General features: G+C 42.6%; 1 protein-coding gene across 1 annotated transcript in view; it reads right to left on the bottom strand.

The window, feature by feature from the left end:
- Positions 1–220: 220 nt before the first annotated feature.
- The window catches only part of LOC138617045 (protocadherin-15-like), a 171,894-nt gene continuing 156,740 nt past the window's right edge, over positions 221–15,374 (bottom strand). The window contains exons 36-40 of the mRNA XM_069691698.1: positions 13,357–13,378; positions 12,691–12,729; positions 12,460–12,533; positions 6,250–6,379; positions 221–1,691 (exon numbers count right to left, since the gene is read on the bottom strand). Of these exons, the coding sequence (XP_069547799.1) occupies positions 912–1,691; positions 6,250–6,379; positions 12,460–12,533; positions 12,691–12,729; positions 13,357–13,378 (1,045 nt within the window). The 3' untranslated portion in view covers positions 221–911. The remainder of the gene's footprint in view (positions 1,692–6,249; positions 6,380–12,459; positions 12,534–12,690; positions 12,730–13,356; positions 13,379–15,374) is intronic.

Genomic DNA, 15,374 nt, shown 5'->3' with positions numbered 1-15,374 from the left:
TCAGTTGAACTTGTGCCCCAGACTATTTTTTCTTTTGTGCTACCAGCCAGGAAATGAGCATGCAAAACCCTCAATGGACAGATAGAGTGGTAGAGATCATTTGATCAGGCTATTAGGCAACAGAGGAGATAAGTATATTCTCCCTTGAAAATAACCATTAAAGGCTGTTATAGAATAGAGGACATTTTTTAAAGGACAAAGTATCATCATCATCATCATCCAGTTAGCCAAACTCCACATTTCACTGGATGAAATTTTTATTTGGATAAAGTCTGCCAAGCAACTTGACAAGGATAAAAAGGCAAGTGTGAACAATACAAGACGTCATGTGTCAATGAAACGTGTCAGGCAAATTCAAGATGATACGCACCGATAGCAGTAATACTGAATGAAACGAGCTCAGTTCCGTACAGACGCCAGTCGCTTAAAGGGCCATGAAAAAAAAGAGTTCTTAAGACTTTATCCTCAAGCTTTTTCCATCATTATCTTGTATCAAAGTAGAAATATAACAAGTCCTCTCATTCTAGGTCCAGTTCTCTTGAAGCTCTGAGATCATTTAAGGAATGCACAGATTGGAATATTGACAAGTTACAAAACAGACATTTTAATGAGTAAATAACCAATTAAGTGCCAAGATACTATGTTTTTTTTTATTTTATTTTTTTTATATATGATCTGTCTCTTATTTTAAAAAATAAATGAAATTATTTTATTTGTTATATGAAGCATCTTCCATCATAATGAAATTAAGTTGTGATAACAGAACACGTTGCGTACCAGTCTGTTAATTAGATTTCTTTTAATTGGATTGGAGGCTCCCAATTAGTTCCACAACTAATGAACAGAAATGATGTCTGAACATTTTTGAACGATCTCGGCAATAAGAACGAGCACAGCGGCGTCAGGATCAGTCAGAGTTTGGTCATGGGTATGTGAAGGCTGTTCCACGGGCCCATCCATAATTCCTCCTCGTCCGACTGCGTTCTGTCACTCGGGCACTCCAGCGGCTCTGTTGCGACGAGTCCATCGTTGTCGTCGTTGCTGCCGTCTACTTTCGACTCTCTCTCACCTTCCGCCGCTCCGTCTCTATCCGCTGCGCTCCGAGGCCGCTCGGTGCCGCCTGGCGATGCTTCGAGCGGGTTTGATTTAGACGCCGCACTTTCGGGGCCCGTGTTGCCGGTGCTGGTTGACCCTAAAGAGACGCTGGACGGTCGAGTGTGAAACACATTCGGCGTCTTAGTGTTATCAGTATTTGAGAGAGAGGAAGGGGCCGCCGCGGAGGCGGCCGTTCCCGAGCTTCGAAAGGTGCGCAGCGTGTTGCAGCCGCCATCTGCTGTCGTTCTGGTCGTGTTCAGGGGAACTCTTTCCTCCAGCGTGGCAGCCATTTTGTCTAGTTTTTTAAAGTGCTTAGCGAGCCGCGAGCTGAAGACGGGGGAGGTGAGTTTGAGGTTGTTGTTCGAGGTGGTGGTGGTGGTGGTGGTGGTGTGTGCGGGACCTGTAGCATTGACTGAACGTCGGGTGCGGATGATGGAGCCATTCTGGGCCACGTAGATGCTTCCGTTCACGTTAACGTGGCTGTTGTGAGTGGCGGATAAGCGGCTGCGCTGGGTTTCTGGCATGCTGTCCTCACCGGTGGAGCTGGTCTCGTACTCTCGGTCCAACACCAACTTGATCCGAGGTTTTCTACTGCCCTGTTGGAAAAAAATCGCATAAATAATATGGCATCAAACTACTAACCTTAAAAGTTTTTTTTTTTACTATGATCTTAAATGAAATGAAAACATGTTTTAGCTGAGGCTGATGAGTGTGGGACAAATCTGAAATTATGACTTGATTATGGTGTTAAGAAGCCGTTCCCAGAGCCATGTGACCAAAAAGAGGCGAATAGAGTAATACTAAAACCCTTCAAAGATTTCTATTTGATTGGACAAACCATGACTGCTGAGGTAGCATTTGTGTTCCGGTTAAACTTGGAGTTTGTCCTCCCATGTCTGACGTGGCATTAACACGAGATCTCTCCGCAGCCAGAACCAGCCGAAGGAAAGACTACAGCCACCGACAAACTATTTTGATGTACACATGTAAAAAGTGAACCTATCCTTTAAACACCAGGTTGAAAACACAGTCTCCCAGATTTCTGATTGCAGCATGGTGATAACTTTAACCACTAGAGGTCAGGAGACTCAACATTTTACACTCACGTTAAGGTTTGATAGGCTCAAATGTAATTTCTGACCAATTTTAATTTAACTTCTACCTTATTGTAAACGTCAGAGAACGTGCAACGTAAAAGTAGCCCTTTCACTCACTGCAGACAGAGAGGGGTCAGGGCAGCGGTGTTGACTCCAGATTCCCCACCAGCAAATCAAAGCAGCTTTTGCTGCTTGAAATGTTAACAAAAGAAAGTATCGAGGAGGCGCTTTTGAAATATACTGTCGATCGATCTCCACATTGGATGCGACCTTTCGTAACATACATTGTAACGCTGTAACATCCTCTTCGGTGGGTCAGAGCCAACACTGCTGCGCACGCACACGCATAAACACACACTTCACACAGAAGAAAAAGGCTGTTGTGACAATAACTCTGATTCTGCTTTTACACCATGTAACCCTCACGGTTTTTCCATTTAACCTTCGTAGTATGGAAGAAAGAATACGTTCAAAGAAAACATCAAACCCACCCGCCCCCGCACATAACGGGCAGTGGGGGAAACGACTGATACGGGAGGAAGGATCGACACGAAAAGAGAAATGACTAATGAAAAAGGCCTGAGCAATCTGTAAACGCAACGAAGAGAAGTCGGCGAACAGCAATCTTTGAGCTGCAGCAGCAACGGCAGCAGAGAAATAATCAGCTGGTAGTGGAGCTTTCAGAAAAGGAAACGGGAGACGCATCAACTCGGGGTGTAAACTGCACGACGACTTCGAGACGCAGAGGAAGAAGAGGCAGGTGAAGAGATGGGCTGATTTGAAAAAAAAAAAAAAAATGGGATTAAAGACACCAGCAAAAGAAAGATGCAAAGAACCACAGAACAGAGGTACTCTGAGAGGGCAGTAGAGGACATGCCGGCAGTTTAAACTCTTGTGAATATAAGTCACACCAAACAAGGAAAAAGTGAGAGATTACAGTAATAAATTGCACTCAGGTAAAGACCGCACACCCAATCCAGGCATTTTCACCCATACCGTACTTAGTGGCTCTGAATTTAATCTTGGGAGGGGGTGCTAAGGCCTCATCTGCATTTCAATCAGCCGACTCATTTCCCACATCCCCCTCTTCTTCGTCTTCTTCATCCTCCTCCTCCTCCTCAGTGTCCTCGATGATGGGCGACAAGTCATCCGAGGTGCTGATCACACTAGAGCCAATGTCTGTTTGGACGCGGCTGGAGGATCGCCTGCTCGACGAGGACGTTCCCGACCTAACACTTTTTATTCCTTCCTCTCCTGACTCCTCATCTTCCTCACTTTCCTCTTGCTCTGTCGTTTCATGTGAAGAACGTGAGTGTCGAGAGGTTTTGGGCCGAGAACTAGAAACTGTAGAACCTGAATATCTAGAACTTTTAGAGTGGCTGCTGCTGCTGCTGCTTCGATCTGGCTCTTTGCTGGTCCTTTCTCGTCGTCTGCTGGTTTTCTCTTTCTTGCTTTCACTACTTATTTTGTTGCTACTCCCAGAACTGTTACTAACTTTGGAACGTTTTCTGCTTGATTCTTCCCTCTCTTCTTCACTCTCTAACCCCGATTCCTTCTCAGACTCCGACCCATCTCTCTCCTCCTTCTCCGTTTCAGATTCTGACTCATTTTTTCCCGTCTCCGTATCGGACTCGGTCTTGTCTTGCTCTGTTGCAACAGATGAGGTGGGGCTGCTTGTGTCAGAGAGGCTCAACTCTGATTGAGACTCTTTGTTGCCACTTCCCGTTTCCGAATCGCTTTGTTCATCTCTGTCGTGAACTCCTCTTCCTTTTTTCCGCCACCCGTCACAGGAACTGTTCTCGTCTCCCGACTCCCACCGCGTCCTCCTCTCCTCCTCTGTGGCTCTCGAAGATACCGATGCAGAAACACTCATATCTCCTATGGAGCCATACATCTTCCGACTGTTTTCCTCTCCTCTGTCCCAGCTTTTGCCATCGCTCCACTGTTCATCTCCCACCCTGGCAGGTCCCTGGAGCCTTCTGGCTAGGGAGATAAGCCCGAGGGCCCCGCTCAGCTTTTGTTTCACTGGTGGGGGTTTGTTTGCTTCAATGGACGTCTGGAAGTAACTCCCATCGATGACCATGCCGCCATCCAGGCTGAAAGACTGGCCAGAGGACAACAAGCCCGGGAGATGTCCCCTGTGCTCTGGCCTGATGCCTTCTCCTTCTCCGACTGCATTTCTCATCCCATTGTTTGTCATGTCACCTCTGTTGCTACTCCCCCATGTTTCCATTTCTCCTCTTCCTCCCCTTTCCCTCCCTCTTTCTGCTGCTTCATCTCTGCCTCCCCTTTTGTTTCCTCTTTTCCATGCCTCTCCTTTCTCCAACTCCACTCCTCCCAGTCTTTCCCTCCCTCTGCCTCCCTCTTCTAGCGGTCCAATCCTGGCTTTTTTCCACGGTGGGTGGAGGGCAGGAGGCTGTCCCCCAGAGGACAGCAGTGTACTCACTCTCATTACAGCCTTCAACCTGGCAGCTGCACTCAAGTTCTTAGGTTTAGTGTTCACGGTCGTACCGCCCTGTTGTTTTTTGTCACCCTCAGTTCTTGTGGGTCCTGGGGTCTTTTTTGGAATAGGTGGAGGTCGGGGCTGGAGGTTTGTGGGGTGTGGGGCTAATCTGTCTCCTTGAAACTGTCTCCTCACCTGTTGTCACGATGATATTAGTCCAAAAACAAGTCAGATAAATTATGAAAGGAACAAATAAGATATACAAATTGCCAAAAGCTTCACAATCAATGTCAGGAGAATTGTTAGGACCAGGCCTTAACATTTTACCGCCAATTTTTCTGCAGCAGGGTTTCTAGCACTATGTGAGCTTTCACAGGCTGCTTGTACAAAGGAAGATTACATAATATGAAAATATTTAATTGTGTTCACTTTCAAAAAAAGTACACTATCGTAAAAAATACAACCGCCTGTAAAACACCCGCCAGTCCGCTAGAGGATACCGTGTCAGTGTCATGTTTTGCCTCCCCAAGGTGTGAAAAGTACACTTGTGTGTGACCAGGTTTAAAGAAGGACGCCATGTGACAAAGAACAAAGAGTAATAAAGTTCGCAGGTTGCGGGTGGATGGACAGACAAGAACGCAGGACTTTCTCCTAGACAGCCAGTGCTTTGGTCAACCGTGGATTTCGTTTCAGTCATCTGAGTAAGTTACGTAACGAAAGTAACCTAATATGATTAACTGATGTTATGTACTTTAAATAATTTACGGGATGTACGTTACAAAATGTATGTCAAATTAGTTATTTTAATCCAAACGATGACCTTTTATTTGCCCTAACCAAATAGTTTCGGTCCCTAAACTGAACCAAATTGCAACTGCGTCACATTTAAACCAAAATCAGGATCTCTTTTTGACCCTAACCACATGGTTTTGGAAGCTAAACCGAAGGCACCTTACTTTTCGTGTAGGCGAGGCAAATCATGACACTGACACAATATTCATAGTGGACTGATGGGTGTGTTACACACTTTGGTGGAAGACCAGGTTGAAAAATTTGGTTTCAGTGCATGACAGAGTAAGCCTGTCGTATACTAAAGTCTTAAACCTTTAGTTGAACTTTCATGGATTACAGACAGACAGGTAGAGATTAAGATGGCATAAAGTATTAAACAGGGAGTATTGTTTCCTGGGAAGAGCTAGGCTAGATGTTTCCCCAATCTCCAGTCACAGCGTCAGTGGACAGACATAAAATTTACATCACTCTCATCTAACTCTGTGCAAGAAAGTACAAAAATTGTATGTCGAAAATGTTGAACTATTCTTTTAAAACTATGTTGTTTCCGTACCTTCAAAGCATTCTTGACAATGGTATTACCATTTCTAGAACCATATAGGTCCATTCCTGATGTTGTAAATGATAGTAAAATAATAAAATGCAGCTAACTCCAGAAAACAAAATCCAGCAAGTGGAACTAAAATTGAAAATTTTAGTTTTGCCAGAAAACTGTGAAAATGTTGTCAACAATTTATTTTCATCTCATGGAGTGTCACCAGGGTGTTTTATTGGCTGTCTAACACTTTTCTCCTGCCTTCTACTTTATTTCTCTGTGTTTACCTCTCCGTCAGACTCTTGTGGGCTGTAATAGTAGCTGCCGTCGTCGTCAACAACAACTTCTCCGTATTCATCGTAGAGGCCGGAGGGTGAGATCAGCTTCCTGCGACTGCCGTACTGAGGAAGGTCATACCTGGAGAGACAGAGAGTTAGCGAGAGAGTAAAAGAGAATATTTCAGGTAAGTCATAAATAGTACGAGCCGGTGCACAGCACAACTTTACTGTTGTCGATATTTAAGAGTTATTATTTATCTTTAAATTATTGTGCGGCTTCCGGCCAATCAGAAGTAAAAACAGAAGAGAAAGCTGTTTACAAACCAAACTGGTGCACTTGGCCAATTCTTATCTGCAGCCACTTAAAGCAATAACACATAGTGCAACACACTGGTTCACTCCAATGATAAGCAGTGTCTAATGACTTGCCTAAGCAAAGCTGCCTTAATCACAAAAGGAGCATTTTGTTGCCAGGAGACATTTTGTTAGCAGAAAACACTGGAATCGATTTTCCTCCCTTTCGTCTCTCTTTGTTGTCTGTTGCCGGGAGCGCTGCCTGACTATACCGGCCAAGAAATGTTCTGCGTATCACCACTTGAGCTCCGAGCCTTGCAGCAAGCAACTCAGGGAGCCAGTGGGTCAGAAAACACATATTTTCAAATGCGATTGTGAAAGCAATATGTCCCACTGTGATTAAAATAACAAATATGTCCTTTGGCTTCGCTAACAGAGTTGTAAAGACACATCGCCTCGTCCAATCACTCGGCTTCCGATCAACTGGGGGGAGGGGGGGGTTGCCCTCCCATCATATTAACTGTAGCCAAGTCATAACCAAATCGAGGGGGCACATGGATGACACATAGGTGTAAGTGAGAGAAGAGGGTGGTAGGAGTAGGTAAAAAGAATGGAGAAAAAAAACAGGTAATACATAATTGTCACATTTATAAACTCTAATGTAGGACCTCTGCAAGCGAATGCACCTTCAAATTAAACCCGATCACGGGATTTCAACTGTTAACCTGCAGATTCAAACTAAAGTGTACACAATCAAACTACCTGAAGGCTTCAGTAGCCTCCCCTCCCCAGCTCTTCGCTTCCCTTTGCTCTTGACTCCCTTTCCTTATATCCCTCCCCCCCACCTCTGCATGTCACCACTAGGGAGCAGTAATAAACTGAGTCACAGAATCTGTTTGTGCAGTTCCAAGTTGCAAGGATATCTGGCATACACAGCCAGCACATCCTAGTGTTTTCTGGACCTGTGTGTGTGTGTGTGTGTGTGTGTGTGTGTGTGTGTGTGTGTGTGTGTGTGTGTGTGTGTGTGTGTGTGTGTGTGTGTGTGTGTGTGTGTGTGTGTGTACATCAAAAAGGATCAATCTGGATCACTGGCCGTGTTTCTGGTGGCTCTCCAAATGCTAAATGATCCCTGCTATGATGTGATCATATTTATATTGTGTGTGTGTGTGTGTGTGTGTGTGTGTGTGTGTGTGTGTGTGTGTGTGTGTGTGTGTGTGTGTGTGTGTGTGTGTGTGTGGTGGGGGGTGGGGTGTGGGGGGGGGACATGATACGGAGAGTTGGTCCTGTGTGCTGTAACAGATTACTGGGTGAGAAACACAATCAGCTTCATCAAATGTCATTTGAAAAACAATTTGAACTTTTCAGTTTGTTAACAATCATGTCTGTCTTTAAAGTGACCCTTTAAATGTCTGAGAAATTACTCTTTTAGCGAGGGAATTTTTTTTTTTTTTAAACAAGAAACAGCTACGCATTTCTTCATACTTCATACATACAGACTCAAGATTGATGCCCATCTTGTCTGACTGAGCAAAACAAACTATTTCCCCCAAAAGTTTGACCCATGTCTTTAACATATTTTCCCTTTAGTAATTACGGTCTTAATACATCTTGCACTGTTCTGCCCATTTAAAAGAAATAAAAAACGGTATCTTTATTGACAGGATCATGCCATATTGCTAATTTCCTCATTTAATATTTTCCATGCGGGCGCCCTAACTCAGCACACAGAGCAGTCACACTGCACATCACCCACGCCAGTAGCAATTTTGGAAAGGCAAGATTTAATCCCTTATTGCTCCACGGCATCTACTGGTTGAGTATTTTCCTCTTGACTGGAGGGCAACATGAATTTGGCTTGTTTTGTTGTTTTTGTTTGTTTGTTTGTTTTGACACAGGCATCCAAACATCAAACCTGTGCAACAAATGGGTTGAAGTTATTTTCTGCATCTGTATAAATGCGATCAGGATCATGCCAATGGCGGATGGCTACAGTCCCACATGCAGAGAAAATCCCATTTTGGTTTCATCTTTTGAAGACAAGATGAAAGCAAAGGTCAAAAGGTCGTGAACCATAAATCCAAAACGGATTACTGTACGGAAATAAATGCTGTAACACCTGTTGTCTGTTTCTCAGATACAAAACTCGGGGATAGGAAAAGTTGTTTATACCCTGAGAAGTAGTTTCGTATTTGTTGGCACAGACTTGTATTTACAAATAAAACAAAAGTGATTAGATCTCAGTCCTACGGGGTCACAGAGTCTGATTTCCTGAGCCTCTTTGCGTAGAGTCAGACATGAGTTTGTGGATGTTGCTCTAAGCCACCAGCATCTGGCCCATTGTCTGTTCCACGGCTGGCTGCCTGATTAGCAGCAACAGTATTGCAAAGCTAGGCAGAGAGAATTAGCTGTGTGTGTGTGTGTGTGTGTGTGTGTGTGTGTGTGTGTGTGTGTGTGTGTGTGTGTTTGCTGAGAGAATTATGTGTGTGTGTGTGTGTGTGTGTGTGTGTGTGTGTGTGTGTGTGTGTGTGTGTGTGTGTGTGTGTGTGTGTGTGTGTGTGTGTGTGTGTGTGTGTGTGTGTGTGTGTGTGTGTGTGTGCATATATGTGTGAGTGTAGGTGGGTGTATAAAATCAAGTTCCCAGGAGTCTGTAGCTAAAATTATAACAAAAAATTACACAATGCATCACAGATGTCAGGCTGCATCGAGAATAACACTTGAAAGGGATGCAAAGAGTCTTTTTCAGGCTTGTTCAGAATCTCTTTGATCCACAGTGGGGATTTTATACGTTACATGTCCTCTATAGTATGTTTTTTGGTTCTTTTAACATCAAGGAAACCCAAAGAGCACACATGTGCAGTACAACACACACACCCACACACATACACATTTTTTGAACAAAATCCCTTCTCCCTTACTCTTTTGACTTCATGTAGTTCAAAAATATACGGACCAACAGTAGGTCGCCGGTGTCAACATTTCACTGGAGCCAACACACTGCGTGACTGATGCAATCATTGATGTCGAAGCAGCTGCCATGTGGCTGTCGCGAGGCTCAGTTGGATAAAGTGCACACCCTGTGGTCCTCACTCATGTTCGAGGAAATATGTTCCTCCAGTATTGTAGCAAACCTGTCCGTCACTGCCGCTGGTCAAAGGTAAGCGATGGAACACGGTGGAGTTGGCCTGTATTCACGGTCTGCGTATCTCTTCCACTGCGTATCGTTATTGGTCTGTGCGTTTTCTACAAGACGATCACCACTGCTGGGGAAAACTACGAAACACTGCAGCTCTGTTTCTGCAGCTGTGACTGTGATTGATACGACTTACTGAGTTTTTCTTTTGTTTACAAAATGTGACAAATGTTTTGGGAATCTCATCAGCAAATGTGGCCATATGGATAAAAAAAGAAAGAAAGAAAAAAGGGTGTTGTGATTTTAGAGAGGATGACATATGCTAGTATGTTAGTTACTTATAAGTGTAATTTCATCTGTGTAATAAACAAATGTTCAGGGCAATGGAGCATGTTCCATTACTATTTGTTACGAGGGGGCAATAAAACATTTCAGAGACTGCTCCTGTTGCAGATGAACGCAGCACGAGCAGTGGGAAGCTATAACCTTTTTATTCTAAGTTACGTTTCTTATTTAGCATCAGCACCAGTTATATGCTTTTTAAAAAAATTTATTTATTCATTTTTTTACCACTGGTACATGCACATTCGACATTTCACCGTGGACTGGAAACCTCAGCGGAGAGCACATATTATATTGGGTGTCAAATGTTTTGGCGAACAGACAGAAGTTGTAGAGAGTCCAATCCAATGAGCTGCAGTGAGAAACCTGCACATTTCAAAATACGCAGTGAGTAGGCATGTTGTCATGTTGGAGTTCAGGTTGTTTAGACCAAATGTTTTCTCTTCAAAACATCACAGTTGAACTCTGTGTCGACAGTCTGACACTATTGGATGAATTCACAGTGCGCAACCCCATGACCATCAGAGAAAACTCACCTCCTCAGACCTTGGACAGTGATGTTCTGCCTCTCTCGATACGCATTTGCCACTTAAAACAACTCACCCAGCTCATGGCTTCATTGCTGTAGATTTTGTGAAGCATTTAAAGCAGGGGTGTCAAACATACGGCGCGCGGGCTGGATCCGGCCCGCGCGCCGTATGACTTTGCTAAGTGTGAAAATTACAGAAAGACATAAATTGCATTTCTATGAGAATATGGAGGTTTATGAGTACGAACATTTTGTATTTTTTTTTTTTTTTTTTTAATCGATCCAGTAATTGCTTCAAAAACAGCGTAAATGCGACGTCTGCGCCGGAGGCAGCAGCGCCCGTTGCCACAGGCAGCAGCGCTGGCAGAGGAGAGCCCAGGCAGATAAACAGTGGGCTGATGTCTGAGTTTTTGCTCTTTATGTTTCTAGTTTATTGTAGAAAGACCTTAAAATAGGGTTTATCATCCAAAAACCTTCACCAATGATTTAAACATAGAGAAATATTGTCGTTATGTATGCGTTATTATGTTATGATTTTACTGGTCTGGCCCACTTGAGATCAAAGTGGGCAGTATGTGGCCCCTTAACTAAAATGAGTTTGACACCCCTGATTTAAAGGGTCCCTGTTGCCGATTTCCAGAGTTTGGAACAACATTTGATGTTTGCCTTCTGCCCAACTCCATGCTGATATTGCAAATGCGCGTAGCTTCCCACTGTTTCCTGTGCATCTATGTGCTGTGCTCCATTCATGCACAGCAGGAACAGTCTTGAAACTTTTTGATCCACCTTTGTATGTGACAACAAACACCTCTAAATCCTGTAAGCTGTGAGATGGAGCAACTGTGAATCAGACTTATTGTTCCAGTACATCCCACAGATTTGGAAACACCATGATCTCTTTGTCATGTTTCACCAAATATAAACAGTGCAGCAGGACTCATTACCCTGCTGAGGGTGTACCTGGTCTGCAACAATGTTTCGGTAGGTGGCCCAAAGAAAATTGATGTCCAACGAATGCTGGGACAAAGGGATTCCCAGCAAAACATTGTCCTGAGCATTACACTCCCTTCTCTGACCTCCTCTTGATGGTGCCTCTTCTCCAGGGAAACAAAATATAAGGTCAGTCATTCATGTGATGTCAAACCAGACGACCTTCTTCCATTTCTCAAAGGTGCAGTTCCAACACCTACATCCCAATCAAAGATGCTATTTATGATGAAAAGGGATTAGCATGGAGACTCTGACCGGTCTGGAACTATGCAGCCCAAAACTGTACGCAGCACGGTATAGTGCACATTCCTTTGTTAACCATCACTAAAAGTTTCAGCAACTCAAGCCGCAGTCCACCAAACAGGATAACCTCTGTTGAATTCAAACAACCCACAAGCCTTGCCCTTGTCAAAGTTGATCAGGGCTTTACACCTGCCCATTTCTCCTACATCAACACATTTACAACAAGAACCGATGGTTCACTATTTTCGAATATATCCCAGATAATGGCACGCAACCCTGTTACGAGAAAATCAACATTATTCGGTTCATCTGTCTGTGGTCATAATGTTTTGGCTCAAGGGAGTAGCTCAGAAGTCCTTGAGGTGCTCAGAGAGAAAAAAAAGAAATGAGAAAATCTACATTTTCATGACGACTTGGCAACTCCAACCCCTGGAGAGTATCATGTGATATAAGAAAGAAAAAAAAATCTAGAAAAGCTCCTGAGTGGATTTGCTTTTACTATCTGTGATACCGTAAATGTGTTTTTTTTTCAGATTCATTTTATATTAACATCAGTTTAGAGAAAGTCAAAAGCTTGAAAAGCCTGATACGACTGAAATAGCAGATAAACCATCCAAACATATAACACAAATTAGCAAATACACCTTGTATGTACCAAAGACATGTGTAGGATGTGCAGAATTGTACTAACCCGTGGTCATAGTTGTAATAATCTTGAGTGTAGTAATCCTGGCCAGGATCGATGCCCGATTCCATTGATAACTCCTGTTAGATTGACAGACCATTATTAGCAGCTATAGAGCAAATAAACATACACTCCCTGATCACATTGACTTCAGCTGTTCTTCCACAAACCCACACTCCAGCAGAAAAACACACATGAGCAGTAAAGAAGTGTTCAGAAAAAAGAGAGACAGAGTACCTCTGGCCTGAGCAGAGAAGGTCGAAGAAGTTGTTGTGTCTGCCAGAGGGAAAGAAAAGTGGTTGAATAAAAAGAGAAATGAAGATGTTCAGAGCTCTACCCTAGAAAGGTATAAAGTACATTTATTCTGAAATATTAAAAGTGTTATCCAACGGCAACTGGACTTGTTTGAGTTTCGTAAAGACATTTCACCTCTCATCTGAAAAGCTTCTGCAGTTCTGAATCGTGGGGAGTCCCAGGCTTTAAGCCAGGCAGTTAGAACTGAAGAAGCCTTTTGTGTGATTTGAAATCCAGTTGCCTTCGGATACACTTGCATAGAGTAAGTCCTGGACGACTGAGAATCTTCATAGACATCTATTTTGGGAACAAAATCAATATCTGATGTTCCACATTCAACGTATCTGAAATGCACAGAGTGGAATATGTGTATATGTTTGAAATTGATGTTGTCAATCAATTTGTTGGGCAGGTATTTCCACCCCCCACCCCAAAATACCTATCACTTTGAAACTCATAGCAAATGCCACTTGATTTTAAATTGCATCTAACAGAAAAGAACAGAAAGAAGAGTACACAACATTGAACCACACAACAATACGTAACAGGAAAATAAATAAAAAATAATGTACATTAAACTGTAACAGGCACACAGAGAAAGACACATACCTCATGTTGCCCAAATCCACGCCTAGAAGATCAAAGGAGAAAACCAGTAAGAGTATTTCATATTACAAAGAAAACCTGTTGATAAAACTATTAAGATGCTTTATAGGTGCAACACGTTGCCATGCATGTTTCTTACTGCAGAGAAAAATACATGTTTGAATCAAAACCTAAATGGAAATGGTTCGCAGAAAACATTTCACATTAACACAGTTTACAAGGTGGAATTAAGATGAGATGTCTATGACTGTATGTATGAGATTGTATGTAATTTCAGCGAAATGTAAAGCGAAAGACTACTGTACAAAAGAGAGTCAGAGACCAAATTACAAAACACAATACAAAGAAACTGAGAAATAGCAGCATGCCATTGTGTCATTTACTATTTAATGTGTTGTTTTGTTTGGATGAATATTCTAATTATAGCTAATTTGTAATATTTACATCTCATTTATAGCCCAAATAAGCTCATTCTGTTGTTCAGGAAACGGTTAATGGTGTATGTCAAGCCACTACAATATTTAAAAACAATTAACAAACAGTGGAGCATGTGTCTAATTTGGTAGGTGGGATGTTAGACTCGTGAGCATTTTTTATCAAGATCAGGAAATACTGCGGTACTGTGCTGGTAAATACCAGATAAAACCCAGTGTAAGTTCAGATTTAATGGCACTTTACAAAAGAAAAGGGACCCATGTGGTGAGTAGTTGAGAGCTGCTCAACATATATTTACTTCTGAGATGTTGCTGAATGCTGAATGTTTTGTGCTGTCTTTCTTGCGTAGGCAGACGTCTTAAACGAAATTAAGCTCGGGGAAACTGGAAAAATAGTTGACCTTCACTGAAACAGGTTGCTATATGTCTATGGAGACATTTTGCTGTGCACATAAAGTCTTCAAAGTGTTCTGATTTTGAAGCCATGCAAGAAAATTAAATTATTATTCAGAAATAAAATGGTAGAGTGAAAATGCGATGAATATACTGTATTCATTTAATGGGAGTATATGGACGTAAAGCCTTTTTGGAACCAACCCCTAGCGGCCCTCGGTGGTACTGCACTTTCGGGCACTTCCACATTTGCCTGACTTGTCAGACCTGGAAGCTACGTGTCCACGTCCATACAGTATGGGTTCAGTCCAAAGATTCAAATAGAGCTAACAGCAGTTTTAAAGCTCACAAATAAATATGTTATTTGCTTTATTTCATCGTTGTGAGGTAGTCAGACAACTGGAAGCAGCCTGCTACCACAGGCTGACTGTTTACCTGTGCCGCCACATTTTGTGCTAAGCTGGTGACCAGCTGGCTCTAACTGGCGGTATTAATATTTTCATGTAACTCTCAGCAAATAAAGCTAATTTGTTTTTCTCTCTTGGATCCACGCTCACAATGGCATGCTTATAAGAGTGAAAATATTAAATAATTGCAATGTCACCAAACATACAATGGATTTCACCAAATATACATGATTGGATTTACCCAGCAGTCAAATTTATGGCAGTGTGAACAACAGCGCTATATTGTTTACAATACTGTGAAATTAATCATTAGTGTTGTGAGAGCGACCGATTAAGACTCAGAAACATTAAAAAAAAAAAAAAAAAGAGGGGAGAATTTTATTGGGAATTAGAGAGATGAGAAAAAAGTCAAAAAGGGAAAAAATACAAAGAAAGAAAAAACAAAGAAAAAGGGACAATAACCTCTCTGTCCATGTGTCTTAACTATGTAGCCACAGAATGCACTGTGGTGTGAAACCAAGGTCATTAGCTGACAAAATGAAGACGAATCACAGAACAACAAACGCAGACTTTTAGAGGACACGTCAGATCCTCCTCGATTATTTGAACGCAAGCACACACAGGAATACAATTGTGCCTTTTAAACCTACTTAAGCACACGCACACACCAACACAAAAACCATTCATTGGCAAAATACAGCTTTGAAAGAATGTGTGTGCTTTCAAAAAGACGAGATTATTGGTTAGCTAAAGGCGCAGAAGGCTGGCTGGGTGAATTAGACCTGAT

The sequence above is a fragment of the Brachyistius frenatus genome, unplaced genomic scaffold (assembly GCF_029030835.1).
Source record: "Brachyistius frenatus isolate BFR_SWC_R1_liver_20210118 unplaced genomic scaffold, ASM2903083v1 Contig_11, whole genome shotgun sequence".
In the NCBI taxonomy this organism is placed as follows: Eukaryota; Metazoa; Chordata; class Actinopteri; family Embiotocidae; genus Brachyistius; species Brachyistius frenatus.
This window is presented reverse-complemented; position numbering and strand designations above follow the sequence as displayed.